At 38.1% G+C, this 25390-nt stretch overlaps 1 protein-coding gene across 2 annotated transcripts; it reads right to left on the bottom strand.

Moving 5' to 3' along the window:
• Positions 1 to 9356: 9356 nt before the first annotated feature.
• Positions 9357 to 19229, bottom strand: kcnj12b (potassium inwardly rectifying channel subfamily J member 12b). Of its 2 annotated transcripts, none has more exons than XM_053615106.1 (2): positions 18590 to 19229; positions 9357 to 10915 (listed from the first exon to the last, which is right to left on the bottom strand). In XM_053615106.1, the coding sequence occupies exon 2, from the start codon at positions 10830 to 10832 to the stop codon at positions 9561 to 9563; it is 1272 nt and encodes a 423-aa protein (XP_053471081.1). In that variant the 5' UTR covers positions 10833 to 10915; positions 18590 to 19229; the 3' UTR covers positions 9357 to 9560. The 2 variants fall into 2 exon arrangements, with proteins under 2 accessions (XP_053471081.1, XP_053471091.1); XM_053615116.1 differs by lacking the exon at positions 18590 to 19229 and adding an exon at positions 16609 to 16639.
• Positions 19230 to 25390: the final 6161 nt, after the last annotated feature.

Here is a 25390-nt window from a genome sequence, read left to right as displayed (position 1 = left end):
GCATCCAGAAAGTATTCACAGCGCTTCACTTTTTCCACATTTTGTTATGTTACAGCCTTATTCCAAAATGGATTAAATTCAATATTTTCCTCAAAATTATACAAACAATACCTCATAATGACAACGTGAAAGAAGTTTGTTTGAAATCTTTGCAAATTTATTAAAAATAAAAAAACAAAAAAAGCACATGTACATAAGTATTCACAGCCTTTGTCATGACACTCAAAATTGAGCTCAGGTGCATCCTGTTTCCACTGATCATCCTTGAGATGTTTCTACAACTCGATTGGAGTCCACCTGTGGTAAATTCAGTTGAATGGACATGATTTGTAAAGGCACACACCTGTCTATATAAGGTCCCACAGTTAACAATGCATGTCAGAGCACAAACCAAGCCATGAAGTCCAAGGAATTGTCTGTAGACCTCCGAGACAGGATTGTATCGAGGCACAGATCTGGGGAAGGGTACCGAAACATTTCTGCAGCATTGAAGGTCCCAATGAGCACAGTGGCCTCCATCATCCGTAAATGGAAGAAGGCTGGAACCAGCAGGACTCTTCCTAGAGCTGGCCGCCCAGCCAAACTGAGCGATCGGAGTGAAGGGCCTTAGTCAGGGAGGTGACCAAAAACCCGATGGTCACTCTGACAGAGCTCCAGTGTGTCTCTGTGGAGAGAGGAGAACCTTCCAGAAGAACAACCATCTCTGCATCACTCCACCAATCAGGCCTGTATGGTAGAGTGGCCAGATGGAAGCCACTCCTCAGTAAAAGGCACATGACAGCCCGCCTGGAGTTTGTCAAAAGGCACCTGAAGGACTCTCAGACCAAGACCAAGACAAAGATTGAACTCTTTGGCCTGAATGGCAAGCTTATGTCTGGAGGAAACCTGGCAACAGTCATCACCTGGCCAATACCATCCCTACAGTGAAGCATGGTGGTGGAAGCATCATGCTGTGGGGATGTTTTTCAGCGGCAGGAACTGGGAGACTAGTCAGTATCAAGGGAAAGATGAATGCAGCAATGTACAGAGACATCCTTGATGAAAACCTGCTCCAGAGCGCTCTGGGCCTCAGACTGGGGCGAAGGTTCATCTTCCAACAGCACAAGGACCCTAAGCACACAGCCAAGATAACAAAGGAGTGGCTACAGGACAACTCTGTGAATGTCCTTGAGTGACCCAGTCAGAGCCCAGACTTGAACCCGACTGAACATCTCTGGAGAGATCTGAAAATGGCTGTGCACCGACGCTCCCCATCCAACCTGATGGAGCTTGAGAGGTCTTGCAAAGAAGAATGGGAGAAACTGCCCAAAAATAGATGTGCCAAGCTTGTAACATCACACTCAAAAAGACTTGAGGCTGTAATTGGTGCCAAAGGAGCTTCAGCAAAGTATTGAGCAAAGGCTGTGAATACTTATGTACATGTGCTTTTTTTGTTTTTTATTTTTAATAAATTTGCAAAGATTTCAAACAAACTTCTTCCACGTTGTCATTATGAGGTATTGTTTGTAGAATTTTGAGGAAACTAATGAATTGAATCCATTTTGGAATAAGGCTGTAACATAACAAAATGTGGAAAAAGTGAAGCGCTGTGAATACTTTCTGGATGCACTGTAGACTATTTTTTTTTTTATCACTGCATTTATAAAACTGGTTTCTTATACAAGAAGTTTTCTTTACAGGCAGAGGCAAAGTTAGAAAGTTACCCACACTGTAAAAACCGGATAAGTTCATTTAACTCAAAACATTTGGAGAAACTAATTACCTCTACATTTTTAGGTTGATAAATCAATTTCTTTAAGCCAAATACACTTAAATAGAGTTAATTGAGTTAAATTTTTGTTATATTTAAGTGTATTTGGCTTAAAGAAATTGATTTATCAACTTTAAAATGTAGAGGTAATTAGTTTCCTCAAATTGCGTTAAATTAACTTATCCGGTTTTACAGTGCATGTCATTTTGGTAAAATAGGTTTGTTAATTATATATTGACAAAAATATATTTGTCAGTAATATACTTTGACATTGTTTCTTAAAGTAGCAATGGCAAAGTATATTATTGGCAGACTTTATTTTGGCCAAAACACATCATTTCCTTTTCCAAAATTCAGCCACTGCAACATCCAACAGGGGTTCCCATTACTTAAATATAACAAAAATTTAACTCAATTAACTCTATTTAAGTGTATTTGGCTTAAAGAAATTGATTAATCAACTTAAAAATTTTAAGGTAATTAGTTTCCTCAAATTTGTTGAGGTAAATGAACTTATCCGGTTTTACAGTGCACACGTATCATTATGCTTCTAATGTAATATCTGTAATATGTTTCCTGTAATTACTACCAGCAGCTGGTTCTTTCTGCAGAGGAAATAAGAACTTTTTTTTGCTAGGTAGCAAGCCAAATGATTTCTAAGTGTTAACGAACATAATCAAATGACCACTGGAAAAAAAGAAATGCAAGATAAACTACAGCACATTCAAGATACAGATTTGAGAAGGCATTAAGATTGCCCTTATTTTATGTTTTAACTGCTTTCAGTCAGGATCATTACAGTTTGATCCAATTAATAATCACACAGAAAACATGGGCTTGTCTTAATATGTGACATGATACAATTAAAACAGTTTTAAACCCTTTTAAAACAAAAAGTTAAGGTAATGTAGTCAGCGCTGTTGAAAGAAGTAGCATGAAGAAACATTACAAATATTCTAACCTTTTTATTATCTAGAAAAAAAATAGAAATTGCTGTTTAAATGTTTAATTAAATGCTGTTAAATATTTAATTGCAATTTAGAGGGTAGTTGTGTAGTCCTGTGGAGTCTTGTTTTGGGTTTAATGTAGCACGCCATTATCTAAGTAATGCTTGTTGCCATGTGAAGCTCCAGTGTCTCTGAACTGTGTGCAGGTGTGTGTGTGTGTGTGTGTGTGTGTGTGTGTGTGTGTGTGTGTGTGTGTGTATACAGTGCCCTCCACTAGTATTGGCACCCTTGGTACTGTAAATATGAGCAAAGAAGACCATTCCTCTATAACAGAATTTCTCCAGATCCTTCACATTTCGAGGTCCACGCTGGTGGACTCTCCTCTTCAGTTCACCCCACAGGTTTTCTATGGGTTTCAGGTCAGGGGACTGGGATGGCCATGGCAGGACCTTGATTTTGTGGTCAGTAAACCATTTTTGTGTTGATTTTGATGTATGTTTTGGATCATTGTCCTGCTGGAAGATCCAAGCATGGCCCATTTTAAGCATTCTGGCAGAGGCAGTCAGGTTTTCATTTAATATCTATTGATATTTGATAAAGTCCATGATGCCATGTATCCTAACAAAATGTCCAGGTCCTCTGCAGAAAAACAGCCCAAAACATTAAAGAGCCCCCACCATATTTAATCGTGGGCATGAGGTACTTCTCTGTGTGCACCAAAACCACCTCTGGTGTTTATTGCCAAGAAGCTCTATTTTGGTTTCATCTGACCATAGAACCTGGTCCCATTTGAAGTTCCAGTAGTGTCTCGCAAACTGAAGACGCTCGAGTTTGTTTTTGGATGAGAGTAGAGGCTTTTTTCTTGAAACCCTTCCAAACAACTTGTGGTGATGTAGGTGACTTCAGATTGTAGTTTTGGAGACTTTCTGACCCCAAGACGCATCTAACTTCTGCAATTCTCCAGCTGGGATCCTTGGAGATTTTTTAGCCACTTGAACCATCCTCTTCACAGTGTCCTGAGACAATACAGACACACGTCCAATTCCAGGTTGATTCATAACATTTCCAGTTGACTGGAACTTCTTAATTATTGCCCTGATGGAGGAAATGGGCATTTTCAATACTTGTGCTATTTCCTTATAGCCACTTCCCATTTTGTGAAGCTCAACAACCTTTTGCCGCACATCACAGCTATATTCCTTGGTCTTACCCATTGTTATGAATGACTAAGGGAATTTGGCCTATGTTTTACCTCATATTTATATCCCTGTGAAAGCGGAAGTCATGGTTGAACAATTTCCTGTTCCTAGTCACCCAGGTGTACTAAAAAAAATTAAATATCAATGGGAATATACTTCACATATATTTTTCTGGTATGAATTCATAGGACTGTCAATACCTGTGTTGTGTTTGCAATGGTTTTATGTCCATGAGAGCAGAGTATTTTTGTCAATTCTTTGAACAAAAGATCATTTACATTTTACATTTATTCATTTAGCAGACGCATTTATCCAAAGCGACTTACAAATGAGGAAATACAAGCAAAGCGATATATCAAGCGGAGAACTGTACAAGTAGTGTTACCATACAAGATTTATAATTGAGTTCTTGAAAAGCAAAGTGCGCAGAGTAGAGGTGTAAGAGCCAGAGAAAGTTTTTTTTAATAATGTGGGGCTGGCATTTTAGGGGTTAGTTACGTGCTCACAAAAGAGGTGGGTCTTTAACTGTTTTTTGAAAATAGTGCCAGATTCTACGGTTCGGATTAATTTGAAGGTTCTGGAAAGGGTTCAAAAGATTAAACAATAAAGACAATTTTTCACTGCCTTCTTTGCTCATATTTACCAAGGGTGCCAATATTAGTGAAGGGCACTGTGTACTCTATACTGTGCTGTGTAATCAGCAGCACCAGAGTTGGGAAGGGGATTCAATCTCTCAGGGTAAACATCTTATGTAACCATGTGACACACACACACATTTACAGATGTTAACGGTCACAAAGAAACAAATGTCACAAATGCACCATCTTTCTCAGGTTGATCACATCCTGTTTAATTTCAGACCTCATTTTGCATCCAGTGTATTCTCAGATGGCTCTTAAAATACAAAGGTAAATATGTACATCTTAAAATCTGAAGGAAGACATCTATGACTGTTATTTTAAATCATAAGAAAAGACAAAGAGAGATGAACTACTGTCCATGCATTATATCACGTGAATCATGTGACCTTTGGGTTCATTTTTGAACGTTCCATTTTGTACCAAAGAACAATATGTTTTTACCTTTACGCTTTACAAACTAATCGGAAATCCAGAATGACTTCCATTTCTAACTCTAAATCTTGCTTTCTTACATGTTGCATATTTCATTGTGGTTTTTACATCATTACTGTGTCAAAATGTTCAGAGATAGCAATTTGTAAATAATAGAGAAGTATACAAATAGGAAGTGACCACTTGGATTTGGCACATGCACATATGAGTCTAAACCAGTCTTAGTATGAGATGGATAGATTACGAGACTCGATGATTAAACCTCACACTGTATTCATTAATATTTATTTATCCCCCTCCTCCAGATAGCTTAAATGTCTATTTTTATCTATTACATGCATATTTTAATGAATATGCATAGACATATAATCTCTTATACCGTGTGACTTGAAATCCCCCTTAAACCTTTGCTTAATTTTTGTCGAGATACAGGCTTTGTGTCTGAGTGATTGTCTCTGTAGCAGCTTTTGCAGTGTGGCTACTTTCATGGGCTTTACATTTGGTAATGCATCTGTCTCTGATTATGATTATGTTATTTAAGGATCATTTCACAGATGGTTGCCCAACACCAGTGGGAAATGTCATGTGTAAATGTGTGGGTAAGAGACGCTAATAAACTGAGTGGCAAATTCTCTGTACAAATCCACATAACCTTCTAATAACCATATGCAGCCTTCATCTGTTCTTGTTTGATTAACAAGACATTGCTAACTAGAGTAGATCAATTTAGAAGTGGGGACGAAGATGGAGACGATGAGACCAAAATAAAAACAGTTGCAGAAGTGGGCTGTCAAATATGAAACGTGTAGGACGAAGCAAGTTGGAGTGGGAGTCTGTTGGATGCGGTATATTTACTGCATCATTGGATGGCGCTGGACTACTTTCATAATTTCAGCGGATCCTCCTGATCGAACGTAGAAAGATGCACCAATAACAAGGAGGATCAATGTGAATGATGAAAGTAGTCCAGTGCCATCCAGTGATGTTTGTGTACGCAGCTGCATATGGCAAATTATATAAACAATTTGAAATGATGTGCGTTTCATTCGTATTCTTTCTTATAGAGCGTGTTTGATTTAGTTTCCCCCTACATGTTAATTAATACATTAACTAACAAACATGTACTAACATTTACTTAAAGTGGTCATTATTCACGCATGAATTCATAAGACTTATGTCGTAGTTAAGGTTAGCTCTTCATTACTTCATGAATGGCCGGCTGTGGCTCAGGTGGTAGAGCCGGTTAGCGGTTAGCGGTTCGATTTCTGGCCCACATGACTCCACATGCTGAAGTGTCCTTGGGCAAGACACTGAACCCCAAGTTGCTCCTGATGGCAAGCTAGAGCCTTGCATTGTAGCTCTGCTACCATTGGTATGTGAGTGTGTGTGTGAATGAGAATCAGTGTAAAGTGCTTTGTAGAACCGCGAAGGGTAAAAAAAAAGTCCATTTACCATATAGTACATGCCTTAACTCATCATTCATTCATATTTTTAGTAAGTATTAATTCAGGTTTTCGTGAAACCACTTAGAGAAACCAAAAATACCAAGTTCATTCGAAATGATCAAAGGTGCAAACCAAAGTGGGCGGGATTCCTTCAGAAATGGGCAAGAGTAGGATTTAAAAAATTCTTTTTTAAATAATCCCACTTGATTTATCTGTGCTGTGGATAGAATTGCCGTCTCACAACTCCAGCTCTCCTGGTTTGATCCTGAACTCGGGTTACTGTTACTTTGAATGGAGATTTGCAAGTTCTCTTCATGTCTGGGCGAGCTTCCAGCAAGTTCTCCAGTTTCCTCTCAGCTCCCAAAAATACGGCAGTCGGCAGAGAAACTAAACCGACGTCCTATCAAGGGTGTATTCCTGCCTTGCGCCCAGTGTTCCTGGGATCAACTCCAGATTGCACCTCAGCCCTGTCCAACCCTGTCCAACCCTGAAGATGAAGGAATGAATAAATTGGTCTGCTTATCTGAATATTGTCTTGAGTCATTTGACTAACAGGGGTCATAATATTAGTGAGCATATACTAATAGGATCTAAAGAAGTGACTGTTTGAAAAAAACTAAAATATAAGTTCTTAAGGAATGAATTTAATAATCTAGTTATCATGTTCGAGTTATCATTGCATTCCCAGCCAGCAAGTTACTAAATTACCATGACCCAGTTTTCCAAGGCTGTGATAAGTTTTCATACATAACAGACTGATTTACAGGTATGTATGGACGAACATGAGGAAGGCCTGGCGCTTGTCTGCCTTTGCTCTTTTCTCTTCTCTATTCCCCTCTCTTTTGGAGAACAAGGCTGGTTGTAATCTGTCTCTGTGAAACATTTAATTTATTAAAATTATCTTACATAATGCCTTCTTTATTTAATCAGGCACACTCGTTTTCTCCCACAGAGAGAAGTGATGGATGGGGTGAGTGGGTGAACTCTCTACTCATTTATTCCTCCTTTGTTTCGCACGTCTCTTTGTACCGCCTGCCCCTCCCAGACCTTTGTCTAATTTTTAAAAGAGAGTGAGGTATCTGGGAGATCATCATCAGCACACTGCAATAATAGCTGCAGTAGCTGGGAGTGTGTGTCGGATTTTTGTGGATTACTTAAGATGGGACCGTGTTGCTGATAACCCTTGCAGAAAGTGAATAATCACACCATACACGTGTGAAAATTACACGTGTGAAAGTTACATGTCATATATTGTGTTTCACATTTTTTTTAAAAACACGATTCATTTATTTCCAGATGTGATTGTGAAAAAATGTTTCACGTGATTTTTTTTTTTTTACACACAATTCATTTATTTTCACGTGATTTTTAAAAAATGATTCACGTGATTTTTTTTCAATTATTCATTTATTTTCACATCCGTTTTTTAAAAAATGGTTCGCATGCTATTTTTTCAATGATTCATTTATTTTCACGTGATTTTCTGAAAAATGAGTCGTGATTTTTTTTAAATAATGCATTTTCACGTGATTTAAAAACGTTTCACGTGAATTTTTTAAACCACACGATTCATTTCGTTTCACGTGATATAAAAAAAGTGTCACGTGGATTTTTTTTTTACACACGATTCATTTATTTTCAAATGTGACTTTTTAAAAATGAGTTACGTGTGATTTTTTTAAATGATTTGTTTATTTTCACGTGATTTCCCCCCAATTATTTGCTTATTTTCACATACTTACATAGTCACAGGTGAGTGTAACATGTTTTACACATTTCAGATATTCCACAGTTAGGCTGACTGTTTAAACACGTCCCCATTGCCCAACTCTAGGGCTATCTTTAAGCATTTCATCAACATCATCATCATCACCAAGGCTTCATATTGCACTGTGCCCTTTTACATAAATAAGCCTTTAAACCATGAGACCTGCTCATAGTATTTAAGACCTGGTAAATATCTCGGAGTCATGATATGATGGAGATATGATGGAGATAATAATGGAGATATTTATAACCGATATTGATTTGGTTTACATTTCAGGAGCTTGTTTTTGTTACCCTGATGTTTTTTTTTTTTTTCTCAAAACGAATCAGATAGTGTTACTCTTAGTTATCGTGCCAGCAGCCTCCAATAAAGCTTGAAGCTCAAATGCTTCCAATATAGTGCTCACAATAGATATATAATAGATATCCTGCTCAATCATTTGCACTGAAACATCATGTAGCTGCAATTAAAATTAAACAGTCGTACTTAGATGCAACCAACTTTCTCTCTGAGCTTAGTCTGCTGTGCAAGAGAGTGCATCCTGAGCATGAACGAGTGTGTGTTTGGAGCCGGGTGTGTGCTCTGTGTGTGTGGAGGGTAAATTGTTGATGTGTTTCTAGAAAAATAATGACTTTTAAAACACACACACACACACTGATTAATTTACACACTTCTGAAGATATAAGACACTAAGTTTTATAGCTATCTGCTAGCCTGGGTGCCATTTTGGTTTTTTTTTTATTATTATTTTTTTATTTTAAATGAATGGCAATTCAATGTTTGTAGTGTTAACGTTGAAAAAATAAATATGTAAAATAAGTGTAGGTTTAAGATTTGAGGTTCATAATGTTGATGAGTGATTGAAGTGCTACAACATACAAGGATTATTAAGGTATTAAAACAGATGTAATGACAACCTTATTGCTTTGAGTTATACCAAACAAAATGGATTGTAAATCTATCTATTGTTAATTATTGTGCTGATGAGTGTATGATAAGTAGATATTTTCAGGGGGAATTCTACAGAACCAAAAGAATGTACCGGAAGTTCCTAGCAGATATCTGACCAAATTTGGCACCCAGGATAGCTCGGTATTGCATTATCACTTACAGTAAAGCTATCACTGCAAACTACAGCATGAAACAAGGAATCCTAGTTCAAGTTTTCCTACAGGAAGGCCATCCAGCAACAGTCATGAACATAATGTCGCCTGTCCTTGACTGCACCATGGCACTAAGTCAGCAGGGTCAGTGGTTCATATTGGCACTTGCTTTGCTTCGTATCTGTCAGTTCAAGCCGAAACTAAATGGACAGACTGGATCTACGTTAAAATAAAATTCTCTAGAGGTGAATGTCAAGGGTCAGTCATGTCAGAGATCATATCTCAGACTCTTTATGGTGTGATCTCTGGTCAGAGTTCAGGCTGGCTGATAGGGTTTCCATCTCAGTCCCCAAAATTCCCCTTACATCTTCCTCCTCCTCCTCCTCGTCCTCCCTGCTGAATGCCAGCTCATTCTCATAACAGAAATTAGCAGTGGAGTGCAATGACCTGCTGTCCTCAATGTCTTTGGCACTACAGCGTGGTGTAGAGGGGACCTCATAAGTCTTGTGGAAGTGCGTAAAGTCTACCTTGTAGTGGTTCTTCTCTTCAAACACTACTGGCTCAAAGCGATGACCCCATAAGATTTCGCTGGACAGGTAAGAGCTGCGCACCTGAGCTGTCATTGCCGTGGCCTCGACCATGCCCTCAAGGATCACCACAATCTCAAAGTCTTCATTAACCAGGTCCTGTTTGCTGATTCCAAAGAGTGGGCTCTCCTCATTTATCTCATGGATGATGGTCAGAGGAGAAACAAGGAAGATGCGGTCGATACCTTGGTCGTAGCCAACGTTGATGTCAATCTGGTCAAGTGGGATGTACTCACCCTCTTCCGTCACTCTTGGTTTAATCAGCTGTGCTCGTACGTGGGCCTCAACAATGTGACTCTTGCGCAAGTTTCCTACACGCCACATTAAGCACAGCTTTCCATCACGCATAGCTATGACAGCATTGTGTGAAAATAGCAATGTCTGTGCACGCTTTTTGGGCCGGGCCATTTTAGCCATGATGGCACCAATCATGAAAGCATCAATGATACACCCCAAAATAGACTGTACAACAACCATAAATACAGCCAGTGGGCACTCTTCAGTCACACAGCGGAAGCCGTATCCGATTGTGGTCTGGGTCTCGACTGAGAACAGGAAGGCTGCCACAAAACTGTTAACCTGCATGATGCAGGGTATGAAGTCTTCATTGGAACTTCTCTCAAAGTCACCATGTGCAAGGGCAATGAGCCAGAAGATGAAACCGAACGCCAGCCAGGACAGAATGAAAGCAAGAGAGAAGAGAAAAAACATCCAGCGCCAACGGATGTCCACACAGGTCGTGAAGATGTCTGCCAAGTAGCGCTGCGATTGCTCTTCCATGTGTGAAAAGTTGACGTTACACTGTCCGGTTTTGTTAACAAAGCGGCTGCGTGGCTTTCGCCGTGTCTGGATCTTACCATTTCCAAAGCCATTGCCGAGGGCAGGCATGTTGCCGTGGTGATGGAAGTCCTCCTCCGATGATGACACGACGTTGTATCGAGGGGTCTTTCCCACACTCATGCCACTCGGCCCAGTCAGGACAACCAGTGGGTGGGACACCAGGCCTCTGTCTTTCTACCAATCGCTGCACAGGACACAAAAACCTGAGAGAAAGCAACAGGTAAAGTGAGTCACATGAGCACCTTGATTACAGCAGTGTACTTTTTAGATTTAACCAAAGGCAGGCTTTGTATACATGCTTAAATGTCGTAACAAACTTGAGGTATGATCAATTTCTAAATTTTTGCATCCACAGTCTGAAATCTGATTATGTTTAAGCAAACTGAAAATGCTTAATTTGTCATTAATGCAGTTATTGGGCTCGGTATACATTAAAACACTTTTAATCCCTGCAATAAAGTAAACTTCAAACTAATGTTAGAATGAATGTAACATGAGCTACTAGTGGAATTCCTAACATTATTCAATGCTTCCTATTACAAAAGGAGCTACTCCCTTTTCTTTAAACATTCTTTCTTATTCATGGCAAAACCGCATTATGTATGTTAGACCTAAATGCTTGATCTGCATTATACTGGGAAAAAAAACCTTATAATACTAAAATGAAGTGCTGAGAAGGTGCTTAAAATGTATTTTAGATCTGTTTTAATCCTGCCAAAGTCATTTTCAGAACACTACACAACAATAAATGCATTTGTTACTCAGCTCTGGTCAATATTCTGCTATCGATGGGTTAATTGTGCTTATGGATTGTTGACTTTTGATCTCGACAGAGCTGAGAGTATACGGATAAATGCTCGTTGCTGACAATGCAAAAATAAAAAAGGTTTGCACTGCCATAAAGTGTAACAGCGGTGTTTATTAAATATTAAATGTTAATATGAATTGATTAAAATAGGTTTATTGACTCAAAGATATAAATATATATAAATAATAAATGAAAAGCATTTAAAACTAATAATAATAGCTGGAATGATAACAGAAAAATGAGACAGGGCAGAATTTTCAATACAATTTGTCAATAAATTATTAAAATGCAGTATTAGTTGTTCCTAATGATGTTTCATGTGCAATAATTAATAATTAAATGGTAATAATTAGGGATGCACCGAAACCGAATATAATGAAAAGCTTGGTCGAAAACCGAAGGCCGAATACCGAACACGTTTTTTCCATTTATTTTACCATTTTTTTTCACCATTGCATAAATTAAATAGTCGAAATGTGCTTTTTACTATTTTGTCTTGCTTTTCTAAGAAAAAAATCAATTACAAAAACTACAATTTCAAAATATTTATTTGACACTGAACATTTTTTTTTTTTCCATTCCAGCAGGTATAGTCTACCAACAAGGCACAATATAACTTTAAATAAATAAATGAGTAAAATACAAATATTTTGATGTGGTCATCTTTGAGCCCCCCTTGAATGTTAGACCTATAACTGACTGCTGAAAGAATGGAACACTCTGAAACCTACAACAAAAAAGTGAATTAAAAAGTGCACTGACAAGAGTGCAGAAAATGGTTCTATTCTATTATATACGTCTGATTATATTGGGGATATATACCACTCGCGTCCCTGTACACCTCGCGGAGTATTAGAGTAGATATAGTATAGTTAGATACGTTGTTAATGTTATGTTCCTTGATAGATTTCGTTAGTTTAAACTATAGATTAGTTCATTTAGTCCCCGCTGGTGTTTCCGCTCCCAGTCCATAGTACTAGTTCATGTTTCTTGTCTTGTGTTGTGACCCTGTTTTCTGTGACCGCGACTTTGATTCCTGCTTTGCCCCATTTATGCCTGTTTGCCGTTCACCCGATAACCCTTTGCCTGTCTTGACTACTTTTTTTGGATTACGATTTGGATTTGTCTGCCTGCCCTTAAATAAATACGTCTTTACCTGCTTCCGTACTCTAATCCCTTACGTCTCGCGACGTGACAGAAGCATGCTCCGGAACAGAAACAAAACAAACCCACGTGTCCACAGTAAACTTCTGAAGAGCACATAGCTCGTGCACGTAGCTCGTGCATGCGCGCGCTGCCGGAAGTGGAGGTCGTGACATTCGCGCGTCTCACTCTGATTGCTAGGCTATTTGGTCGCGTCATCAAACACGTCATTGTTCGGTCAAATTTATTCAGCCTTTTCACTTATTCGGCCGAACACCGAAAGTGTTTTTTTTGCCGAACATTCGATGCATCCCTAGTAATAATAAAATGCAAAATTGTACAGCCGAATAGAAAACGAAGGAATTGCAACTTTAAAGGCGAAATAAAGAGATTTCAAAACAGCTGAGTTTTTAGTGGAAATGCAGTGTACAGAAGCCCTAAGCGTCCATGCATTATTATCTATTTCTTTCTTGTTTTCTCATGATCATGACTTAATTTTCTCGTGATCTTGACATAACAAAAAGTTGTTACATAATATACATAATTTTATCTTGAGAAAATCTGACACCTTGTGACTGGTGTTGCACACACGTTGGCGACTTCACCATCGCCATCTTAAATGTAATAATTGTCCGCTGTAGAGATGGACTTTATCTCTGCATTAAGAGAGACGGGTGTGCCCTTCTCAACTGTCAGACATTAATGTGAAAACTGTCAATCACTGACAGACATAGAGCTGTTTCAGCTTAAAAAAACAAATTTGTTCCTCCATGATGTTGTGGGATTGCGCTAAGCCTTTGCTGAACAATAAAAACAACATGTTGTTATTTCGAGTACACTGAAAAATTAAGCCGTGGTCACGGGAAAACATCTGTTATGTTCTCTTGAGATCACAAGAAAATTAAGTTGTGATCGTGAGTTAACAAGAAAGAAAAAAAAGAGTAAGAATTCAAGGCCTCTTAAGGATTTCATATACAGTGTGATTTAAATAAAAAAGAACAAAGTCTAGTACAGTGCCATGACATGAGTTCACACGAATCACTTTGCTTTTAATTGTTTTGCTATTTTAAAAACTCATTTCATCTTTGAGGCTTATGCGTATATATATATATACACACACACACACACACACACACACACACACACACACACACACACACACACACACACTTTCATCACCTCATATAAGACTAAATTGAGACAAAAATGGAAGTGATGAAAGCAGATTTTGTGAAGTGTTAATGATGTGTTACTCTGGGGTTGTGTATCCAGCCCGCGTGTTTCCTTGTGTTGCTATAAATTCATGTGTCTGCACTGCAGCAGATGTAACAAATTAAAATTAGACAAACTTCACACTTTTTCTGCGAAACTCAAATCCACACCTTACTTCAGTGCAGCGGCACATACAACTGTCACCTTCTGTGGGAGTGAGGATTAAAGTACACCCCCTGATCTTCATCATAACCCCTAATACAAATGATTTTTTATTGTTCGATTGTCATTATTTGGAGTTTGTGGTGCTGTGTCATTTCTCTCAGAGTCCTGTTTTGGAAGCTGCCCATGGGGTCCGGATTTAGGCGCCCAGTCCCTGCCTGACTCAACTGATCTGCCTTTCTAATAATAGACGCTGATCTCAGGGAGGCTAGAGACATATACACAGACACACATGCACGCACACACATCCACTTCCAAGGGTCTGGGTGACATACTGTACTCATGCCAGAGGCTTCGGTACACACAATTGAGGTACTGCTATATCAGTGAGTGTGAATATCTGAGGAGTCTTAGATCAGATGAATGCGATAATGAGAAATAAACGCCATATCATTTCCTTCATACATACACACACACACACACACACACACACACACACACACACACACACGCACACATATATGGTTTCATCCTTACAGTGCACAGGAATAAAAGAATCAGATGAAGAAATGGAGGGATATAGAGGTTACCATGGAAACCGGTCTGGTAGAGGTTGTGTGTGCATGTGAGTGTTTGAGGGGTGACTGCCGGCTTCATGCAGTGGTATTTTAGTCATCCTCCAGGTGGCCAATCACTCAGAGAGAGTGGGAGAGAGAGGGAGAGAAAGAGAGAGAGAGAGAGAGAGACAGGGATTTGATGTGATACAGGTCAACGAGAAGGAGAAGTGAGAGGCAGAGTTGAGTTTTTGGTGCCGGAGGGAGAAACACCTGTTACTGCAGTGAAGCTGGCATGGTCACTGCTTCCTGCAGAGATGCCAGGTAGTGTGGCTGAGTGCTCCACGTGCCCTGAAAGAACAGCCCGCTCTCTCCGCAGTCCAGGATTCAGCACTTCCCTTCAAACATGCTGTACTGTGCTAAACCTGCTGCTTCATAGCGTATAGTGTAATCTCTGTCTATGTGTTTATGAGTAATTAACACTGAGAAGAATGGCAAGGTGGCAAGGTGGAGAAATGATTGTGAAAAAAAATCTAATAAAAGTTTACAGACAGCTGTAGAAATTTCAAATAAACTAAATTTAAGCTGTTACGCTCTAGGACAGGAGAGAAAATCCTACCAAAACCTACCGGTTTTTAGGTCGTTTGATCCAAGATTTAAAAAAAAAATTAAACCACAGGGTTTTAGACACTTTACATGTAATATTTAATAAAGTTCTGCACATTAACAGACTTTGTATTGTACATGTACTTGATTTTATTCATTTATTTTTGCGATGACCACATGAGACGACATGTATACGATATCTCCGTAAGGGATTCTGGGTATTTTGTGTAACGTTTTCTCCTATTTGTATCAATTAACATGACACAAGTCTTCTGAAAAGAAACGAAGGTTATGGTAAGGTCGGAAGTGAGGTTACAACTTCAATTAAATTCAGTCACATCACCCTTTCTTTTTTTAGGTTGGTTTTGTGGTTAGCATATGAGATCACTGAGGCACTTCTCTTCTTCATCGTCATGGGTCTCTCACTCTAAATGGACAATGTACATATTTAGAACTTCATTTACCTTAATATCTTTGATTGACTAATTCATGAAAGCAGTCCACAAAAATGCATTTGAAATAAATGTTTGATGACTTCCCAAATATATATACATGTGCAACAATTATTAGCACCTATATGAATTCATATGAGGAAAATATATTTGATATTTTACTTTTTTTAGCACATCTGAGTGACTAGAAACAGGAAATTGTTCAACCCTGACTTCCGCTTTCACAGGGGTATAAATATGAGGTAACACATAGGCCAAATTCCCTCAGTCATACATAACACTGCGTAAAACCAAGGAATATAGCTGTGATGTGCGGCAAAAGGTTGTTGAGCTTCACAACATGGGAAGTGGCTATAAGAAAATAGCAGAAGCATTGAAAATGCCCATTTCCACCATCAGGGCAATAATTAAGACGTTCCAGTCAACTGGAAATGTTATGAATCAACCTGGAATTGGACGTGTGTCTGTATTGTCTCAACGCACTGTGAAGAGGATGGTTCGAGTGGCCAAAAAATCTCATCAAAAAATCAAAAGTTAGTTGCGCCTTGTGGTCAGAAGGTCTCCAAAACTACAATCCGAAGTCACCTACATCACTACAAGTTGTTTGGAAGGGTTTCAAGAAAAAAACCTCTACTCTCATCCAAAAACAAACTCAAGCATCTTCAGTTTGCCAGACACTACTGGAACTTCAAATGGGATCGGCAACAGCCATATGGCAAAGTACCTCATGCCCATGGTTAAATAAGGTGGTGGATATTTAATGTTTTGGGGCTGTTTTTCTGCAGATGACCTGGACATTTTGTTAGGATACATGGCATCATGGACTCAAATATCAACAGATATTAAATGAAAACCTGACTGCCTCTGCCAGAAAGATTAAAATGGGCCGTGGTTGGATCTTCCAGCAGGACAGTGATCCAAAACATACATCAAAATCAACACAAAAATGGTTTACTGACCACAAAATCAAGGTCCTGCCACGGCCATCCCACTCTCCTGACCTGAAACACATGGAAAACCTGTGGGGTGAACTGAAGAGGAGAATCTACCAGCGTGGACCTCGAAATGTGAAGGATCTGGAGAGATTCTGTATGGAGGAATGGTCTCAGATCCCTCCCTAAGTCAAGTGCTAAAGCCTCTCAACTTACTTTATTTTGAGGCTATGTCGTTATTCATGTTGTCCAGCCCCAACAAAATCTATGGTCATGAGTTACTACAGAGAGAATTTCATGTACACAATTGTTTTTTGTTGCTGTTCTTTTCTCAGTACAGGTAGCTGCGTTCAGTTCATTGTCTCCACTAATTGTGCATACACTACAGGTGTGATAGATGGAAATGAGGTTTTATGCTTTAAAATAGCCTTACGATCGTGTTAACACCCTCTCAATTTGGTGCTCATGCTCCCTCTTTTTAAGGGCCTGTACTTTAATCCACTCATGTAGATTAGTAGGACATGGAAAGATAACATGGGATGGAGAGTTCATTTTTAATTAAAGTTATTAGAAAGCATAGCATCCTAATCAGGCTCCTGGAAACGAAGCACATCTCCGGTCAAGTGTAGATTTGATCAGTGAAGCGGTGGAGGCAAGATTATAACGTGGCTTCATTCTGAGAAGTCAAACTCTGAGCCTCGGCACTCAGATCCGAACACAACTCCGAGATGCAGCTGAAAATTCCATTATATGCAATTCCGAGTGGCCTTATTGGTGAGAATCAGTACAAATAGAATTGTCTGAAGTCAGCTCAATTTTTAGACGCTGACGTAACGAAGAGCCGATCTCCAGCCGAGATGCCTGTTCAACCCTGACACCCCCCTCATCTCACTTTGTCAGTTTGTCTGATGAAATGTACCGAATGAAAGCGACAGCTGTCATTTTAATATTCTCTTGGTGTACTTGTGTTGCTCCCCTAGCGTCCCAGACACGGGGCAAGATATGGAAATGATGGATAGAAATGTAAATCGGGACAGGTAACTAAAAGAAATGGCTCTCCGGTTGGTTGACTGAAAACAAAATCTCATTAGGGAGCAAACATAAGCTAGAACACGTGCATGAGCACATCTTTCTCGATTAGTCCGGTTTAATAAACTTCATGATGGACGACTAATAACATTTTCACCATATGTGCTGAGCTATAACAGGATCATAGGCTGCATGGGGTGACTTAGAATAATAGCTGCAGTACGTGATCTGTTTCTAATAAAATCTGAGTAAAACAAAAAAAAAAAAAGATCTTAGATTAATGGCCGTTTGGCTTGTTTAACATATACAGCCTTCATTTTTAATACTGAATTTTGATTGTTGTTTGGAATCTCATTCCAGGTCCTATGCTCCCTTACTTATTATATATCAAAATTCATGAATAATGTAATACTTCTTGGTAGAGACGAAATAAACAAGACTTGTCGTACCAGAGCTGGTTGTGTCACTCACAGGGAAGGGTTTACTGAAAAACGAGAAGGCCGCATACATGAGCAGCTGATCAACACACTCCAGAAGATTTCTCATACAGGACATGTTGCATGTCAAGCTTTACGTAATCTTAACCCTCTTAAACTCCTGGTTTATTATTTAGTTATTTCTGTCAAAAAATGTCATTGAGTAACTGCTATGATTTATTCAGTAACTATAGGAAAGCTAATGGGACAGGTGTGCAGTTACGAGAGTGAGGACTCTCTAGGGCTTTCAGCAGGTTAATGAGTGCACACACACACACGCACACACACACACAGGTACAACGTGTACTAAACTGCATGTTATCTTCTTCACTCGTTATACTTGCAGTCCACTCTGATCACACAAACAACATACACACTGGCTACAGGTTGCAAAAATTCCTGCTCATGCTGTTTGTCATCCAGAACTCAAGGAATAATAATAATAATAATAATAATAATAATAATAATAATAATAATTAGAAGAAGAATTGCATTTTGCTTACCTTTTTGTTTACTGTATATGTGGTCAGGTTCTGAAGAAGGGCTAAGAGGTTCTCGTTTTCTTTCTCACTCTCTTGTCAATTCAAAGCATAATTTAACTCCCCGGTTCCTTAAGGGTTCCTCTGTGAGTAGAACCACTTCTCCAAACTCAAGAGGCTCCTGTCGTAGTCCTGCAAGGTCCTCATCGTCAACAGTACCAGCACCGCGCACTCGTACACTGTGTGTAGTGCACAAACCTGCCGGCAGCAGAGGTTCTTCACTGAAGGTGGTGCAGAGAAGTCGCTTTAACGCTGTGGAAATGTTCCGTCAGTGTTCCTTTAGTGTCGTGCTCATTTCATTTTCCACTACAGCACTGTAAAGCTGTGATGAGATGAGGAGCCTTGTGTTCTCTAGTGTTTCAGTGAAACCAGTGATTCCCCCTCCCGTCTGCTGTCTGATCTAACGTTTCGTGTGGGGTTTTTTTCCCACAACATCTCTCTCTCTCTCTCTCTCTCTCTCTCTCTCTCTCTCTAGCATGCGCACTCACTCGCTCTCTGTCTGTCTCTGAAGTTGGCATTTGCAGAGGCCAGTCATACACAGGGGATGTTGCCTCATATATATTTACACCATGATATTTTTTTTTATATGTGACCAATATGCACAAGTTCTTGGATCCACCTGTATCTTTAGATGCACAGATAAACACACACACACACACACACACACACACACACACACACACACACACACACACACAGATGCACCATAAAGCTCTTCTTGTCATTTCTGATGGCTGTCCAGTGTTCAGTAGTGTTAAATGTGTATTGGTGTGTTTGTGTGTGTGTGTGTGTGGGTGTGTGTGTGAGGTGCTCTTGAATAATCTGTAAAAACAGAGAAAAAAGAAACGATGACAGATCGAGGACATTTTACATGCATGCACACAGGGTAATCAGTCATGCCTGGTCACACTATCTAATTACACTGTGTGTGTGTGTGTCTGTGTGTGGGTGTGTGTGTGGGTGTGTGTGTGTGTGTGTGTGTGTGTGTGTGTGTGTGTGTGTAAGAGAGAGAGAGAGAGAGAGAGAGAGAGAGAGCGAGAGACAGAGAGACAGAGAGTACGACTTCACACCACAAACTTTCCCTGCTCATATGCTGCAGGTTCACATGGGACAAGTTATTTTAAAGTCTTAACATAGATGTAAGGTGCACACACACACACACACACACACACACACACACACACAGCTTCACTCAGCACTTTACTTGGATTCAGCTCCCAGGGACGATGACTGGAACTGCAGAAATGGCAGAGGCTGATACTCTTTCAGGTAGTGTAGCTTGCTATGTTTGGAAGGACAAGTTACTGAAGAACGTGTTATTGAACTGAGGACGAAAATTTCCGGTGTTGTGAAACCCTAGCTGAACCATATGTCGAACCCAACAACTACTTTACTACATCTGAGGTGTGTTTTAACCAATCGTAAAGAACAGCAACACCGTGTCTGATCCATAAAATCCCAGTTGCTGCTGCAACGTCACTATTCTGATTTACTGCTTTTATGTAACGTTTATATTTTTAATCCTTACTCCACAGTGCTGTTGGATTCTCCAATTAAAGGTGTTGATTCATTTTCTTCAACAGCAGCTCTGACAGTTCGCGTCAGCGGCAAGGAAAATCATAGGTTTATATTAACGTGCTTATTTTAATATGTTACGGTTTCTATAGTAACAGCTGCTTCACATGGACATGTGCTCTTAAGGCTCTTCATAATGTTTTAAAGTCTATAAATAAACAGATTTTTTTTTTTTTTTTTAAAAAAAGGTTATTAAAGAAAGAAAACATAATGGTTTAAAAAAAACACTTTTATTTATTTATTTATTTATTTACTTATTTATTTATTTTGAAGGAGTCTCCCGTGTCAGAGCTTTGCAACACTAAAGCTGTAACCTTTCCGCCATGGGAAGTCTATCGATGGATGCTTTTGTGCTTTCTGGTTTCTCAATAACATGAAACTGTTTGACTCAATTCATTCAAGAGACAATTAAAAGAGAGCGTGGTGAGGTTATGACTGTTTATAGCTGCTCTGTGGCAAGCGATAAAAAGAACTCGTTTTGTGGATGATCCACAACATTAAACGTAACTTTAAGCACATTTTAAAAATAGATGAGTACATGTGCACGTCTTTAATAAATAAAACATTAGCAATGTTGTAATGGTAATGGCCTTCATATCACACCACCCTCTCTTTAATGATTTTAATAACATCCATTTTTTTTTTTAAGTGTTTTATTCCTTATCAAAGCTGCTGAAGTCAGAAGAGGTTGATAAATTTTCTATAACAGCTTCAGTTGAAGGTAAAAGTTTGTATACATGATTTTTAAATGAAATAATAATGAAAGAAATATACCTAGATTACTGATCAAAAAGTTGCTCAGAGACAGTTAAAAAAAAAAAGGGGGGCAAAAAAGAGCATACAATTTATTATTTATTAAAATTTTAATATCTCATTTAGCATGTAAAATGAACTGATTAAAATGAACTGATTTGATTTCTATGGGTTTTTTCACTATTAGTATTTTAATAAGCATTGTTTTATTATGATTATTTTTTGATAACTTTTGTTACTTTTAACGAAGAAACCAAACACACTTTTCTTGTTTCTGTATACACTATACCAGTCAAAAGTTGAGACACCCCCGCCTCCCCCACCCCACCCGCACATTTTAGAATAATAATAAAGTCATCAAAACTCTGCAATAACACAAATGGAAATATGGGAATTATGTTGTGATTTTAAAAAAAATCCTAAATAAAACAAAATAAGTTAGTATTTTAGCATCTTCAAAGTAGACATGCTGTTTGCCTAGAATTTCCAGAAATGCATTCTTGGCATTTTCTCAACTGATTTCTTGAGGAATTTCCCTGAGATGCTTTTTAAACAGTATTAAAGGAGCTCCCACCTACGCTGGACTCTTATCGGCTGCTTTTCAGAATATTTCACTCCGAGTCGTCCGTTTAAAAAAATATTTTTAAAAAATATTTCTAATGAAAGGAATGAATATGTCGGCACAATTATATTTTTGTCTACAACACCGATTTCAAACATTTAATCACACACCTTCAGATCAAAAGGTTTTTAAGATCATGAGAAACATTTCAATCGAGTGTCCACAAACTTTTGACCGGTGGTATATATTTAGGGGGCCAATAGTGCATAGTTTATTTATTATTTTCATTTTGTCCTGTTGTGCTGCTCTTATAATTACACGCTGTTATTATTACAAAGTGTAATTATGCAGCAAATAATGTATTTAATAAACAAATTGTACTTATGTGGAATTTGTTACAGAAAGATCCTGATACAATTTGACCACTGTGCAGCAAAGTTCATTTAGCTCAAAAATTTGAGGAAACTAATTACCTCAAATTTTTTAAGTTGAAAAATCAATTTCTTTAAGCCAAATACACTTCAATATAACCAAAATCGAACTAAAACTTGTTATATTTAAGTGTATTTGGCTTAAAGAAATTGATTCATCAATATAAAAATTTTGAGGTAATTAGTTTCCTCAAATTTTTTGAGTTAAATGAACTTATCCGGTTTTACAGTGTAGGATTTACCAATATTATGTTACTTCTCAGCATTATGTGATATATTAGTTATTACTGTATTTAGTAACTGTTACGCCCTCGCCTGCAGATGGCACTGCGGTGCGGCTTCTGAGTGCGTGCGTGCACATATCCGAACTCTTATATATGGACACGCGCCTCTGTGTGTTTAAGCATTGGTTGATTTACTCCAGTTGTCTGTGGTTTAGTTTAATTATGTTGGTTATTTAAACCCTTCGTGTTGCTGTGCACGTCGTGCGGTATTTATGTTACGTTATGTTGAATGAGTATTTATGTTACGTTAACTAGGAGTAATGGTATATGTTTGAACGTAGTAGCGTTTAGCATGCTAGCGGTCTTAGTGTCATGTTTTCTCTCGTATCCATTGTTCATGTTTAAAGCCAGATTTGCTTAGACCACGTTTTCTTGTTTATTGTCTGCTTAAGTGTTAATAAAGACATTGGTCCTGCACTTACTTCCTGCATATAGTCTCGTGTCGTTACAGTAACATACTCAGCTCGACAGCATGGATAAAGTATACAGCTTTATTACATATAAAATATGAATTTATACATTTTCCCCATTGTATTATTCTTTTCTCATTATACTGTATATTAATTCTCTTTCTGTATATTTATGTTACTGTTTCTACCTTGTATTCATTCATGTGATTCATGCTATCAGGTTGTGTTTTGTTTTGTATTTGTACATTATGTATATTTTTTTTATTTTTCTCTCCTTTTACATTTTTAAAAATTAATTTTCTGCTTCACTTTTTCAAATGTTTTTCTCTTCCTTTTCTTTCCCTCCCCTTTTTCTTTCCCTCTTTGGAAATAGCTTTAATAGTCCATAAAAGGGTAACTTTATATATGACTAGCAATGTTTTTATTGTTCTCCAAAGAGGGCAGTGGTGGCAGGCTAGAAAATAAAAAAATAAAGCAAAATTTATTTATTGAATCAAGGCACCAACTACTTGGTAGTTCACATACATGATGCAGTGCACTTTAAAACCCCAATACACAAATTATTTACCAGAAATAACTACCACATACAGTACTCACCTGATAACCACTAGATACTTTCCCTACTATCAGTTATTCATTAAACAATACAAATGACGTTGTAGCATACATGCTAGACCCTAACCCAAGGTGATGTCAGTGTAACTCAGCAGCAGTTTCAGCACATGTAGCACTTCCCTTTGCGCTCGCACCAAATTACTTCAAAAAAGCCCCTGAGGAGATTTATTATAAAACTAAAACTCAGCAGAAATCCATTACAGCAAAAGTATTACATTTCACTACAAATGATGGCATAGCTTGACAACCAGTAACCACCAACAACGACAACACTGAAGTACCATTTCCTAAGTCATATTTGTACATGTTTACATGTGTACATTAATGTATATTCATGACAAATATCAAGTGTGTTAATGAAGGTTAATGGACTGAGGTAGTCAAATACTTTAGAAAATGTTTATCTTATTTTATCAACCTGTTTTATCGAAAACAACAACAGGCTGTGGAAGCAAAAGACCGATTGCTTGTTTACTCCACGGCACCTTTAATGACCGGCTTCATGGACATAGATGAAGCTGTATGCTAGACTTAAAGAGATTGTCAATGGAAAATCACCATTAACAGTGTAATTTAATCCAGCAATTAGTTTACTGAGCTTCCAGGAAACTGGCCCTTAATGTTTCATGAATATATCACTGAAAACTGAAAAGCCGCCCATGTCTGCTAGTGAAATGGCATTAGCTTGACTTAAGAGCGTAAATAGATGTTATTGAAACTTTATATAGTATTGTCTGTGGTTGGTTCATTTAGGACTTATTGTATCTCTTTCTCCTGCTCTTTCTCTCTCTCTGACATAATTACATGACGTTAGTGCATTATTAGTGTATCTTTTAGAAAGATGCCATCCATGAGGTAAGAGTGGGAGTAAAATTGTATCTTTTCCTTAAACTGGAGTCAGTCTTGGGTTACACATACATAATTACTGTGCTGCTAAGGGAGTGTCCAAGTGTGTGTGTGTGTGTGTGTGTGTGTGTGTGTGTGTGTGTGTGCGCGCGTGTGCGTGTGTGAACAAAAGTCTGAAATTTAAAGAACAAAACTTTGTAAACTCTGCAGAGGTTGTTCATTATTACTGAAGAGTACATATAATTACATTTGTGCATATTCCTTTCACTCTTTCTCTTCGGTTTTTTTTTTTGGGAATATAGTGAAGTGATGCAAACTCTTATTAAACAAATCAGGAAACATTGCAACAAGTGACTTGACCAACTAGTCTGACAAGTTTCTATTGCAGGTACTTAATCTGAAGAATAGAATAGAATAGAATAAATGGAATAAGTCACTTTTACTAGGCTACTTGTCAATATTGCCAAGAAGAGAGATTAAAACAAAGAAAAAAGAAGTAGGTGGGTGGGGAAAAAATGATGATCAGTGATCAGCCATTGGGAACAATGCTGTTGTTGTGAATAAATGGTGATCAGTTGGGCGTTGTGAATAAATGGTTATCAATGATTGGTTGCTGTGAATACTTGGAGATCAGTGATGGATTGTTGTGTATAAACAGAGATAAGTTATTGGTAATTGAGAATAAATGGTGATCAGTGATTGGTCATTGTGAATATATAGTGATCAGAAATTGGTCATTGTGAATAAATGGTGATCAGCAATTGGTCAGTGTGAATAAATGGTGATCAGTGCTTGGTCATTGTGAATAAATGGCGATCAGTAATTGGTTATTGTGAATAAATGATGATCAGTAATTGGTTATTGTGAATAAATGTTCATCAGTAATTGGTTATTGTAAATAAATGGTGATCAGTAATTGGTTATTGTGAATAAATAGTGATCAGTAATTGGTTATTGTGAATAAATGGTCATCAGTAATTGGTTATTGTAAATAAATGGTCATCAGTAATTGGTTATTGTAAATAAATGGTGATCAGTAATTGGTTATTGTGAATAAATGGTGATCAATGTTTGGTCATTGTGTATAAATGGTGATGAGTGATTAGTCATTGGAAACACAGGTGCATGCAAGCACAACTCAGTTAAACTTCACTGGTGGTGAACCTGCTCTCTACTTGTAAAACCTACAGCTGTGATGTGAGCTGGAGAACCATATAGAGTGCAGGATAATTGCTATTGTCAGCTCAATAAAGTCCCTAGATTTATGTCAGTCACATTCTGTGTTCTGT

Source organism: Ictalurus furcatus, chromosome 2 (genome assembly GCF_023375685.1).
Source record: "Ictalurus furcatus strain D&B chromosome 2, Billie_1.0, whole genome shotgun sequence".
In the NCBI taxonomy this organism is placed as follows: Eukaryota; Metazoa; Chordata; class Actinopteri; order Siluriformes; family Ictaluridae; genus Ictalurus; species Ictalurus furcatus.
Note: the sequence above shows the minus strand (reverse complement) of the source record. Positions and strands in the feature narration are given on the sequence as shown.

Bases quoted from the DNA above. Each gene is read 5' to 3' on its own strand.
- kcnj12b (XM_053615106.1), bottom strand. From the start codon at position 10,832: ATGAGTGTGGGAAAGACCCCTCGATACAACGTCGTGTCATCATCGGAG.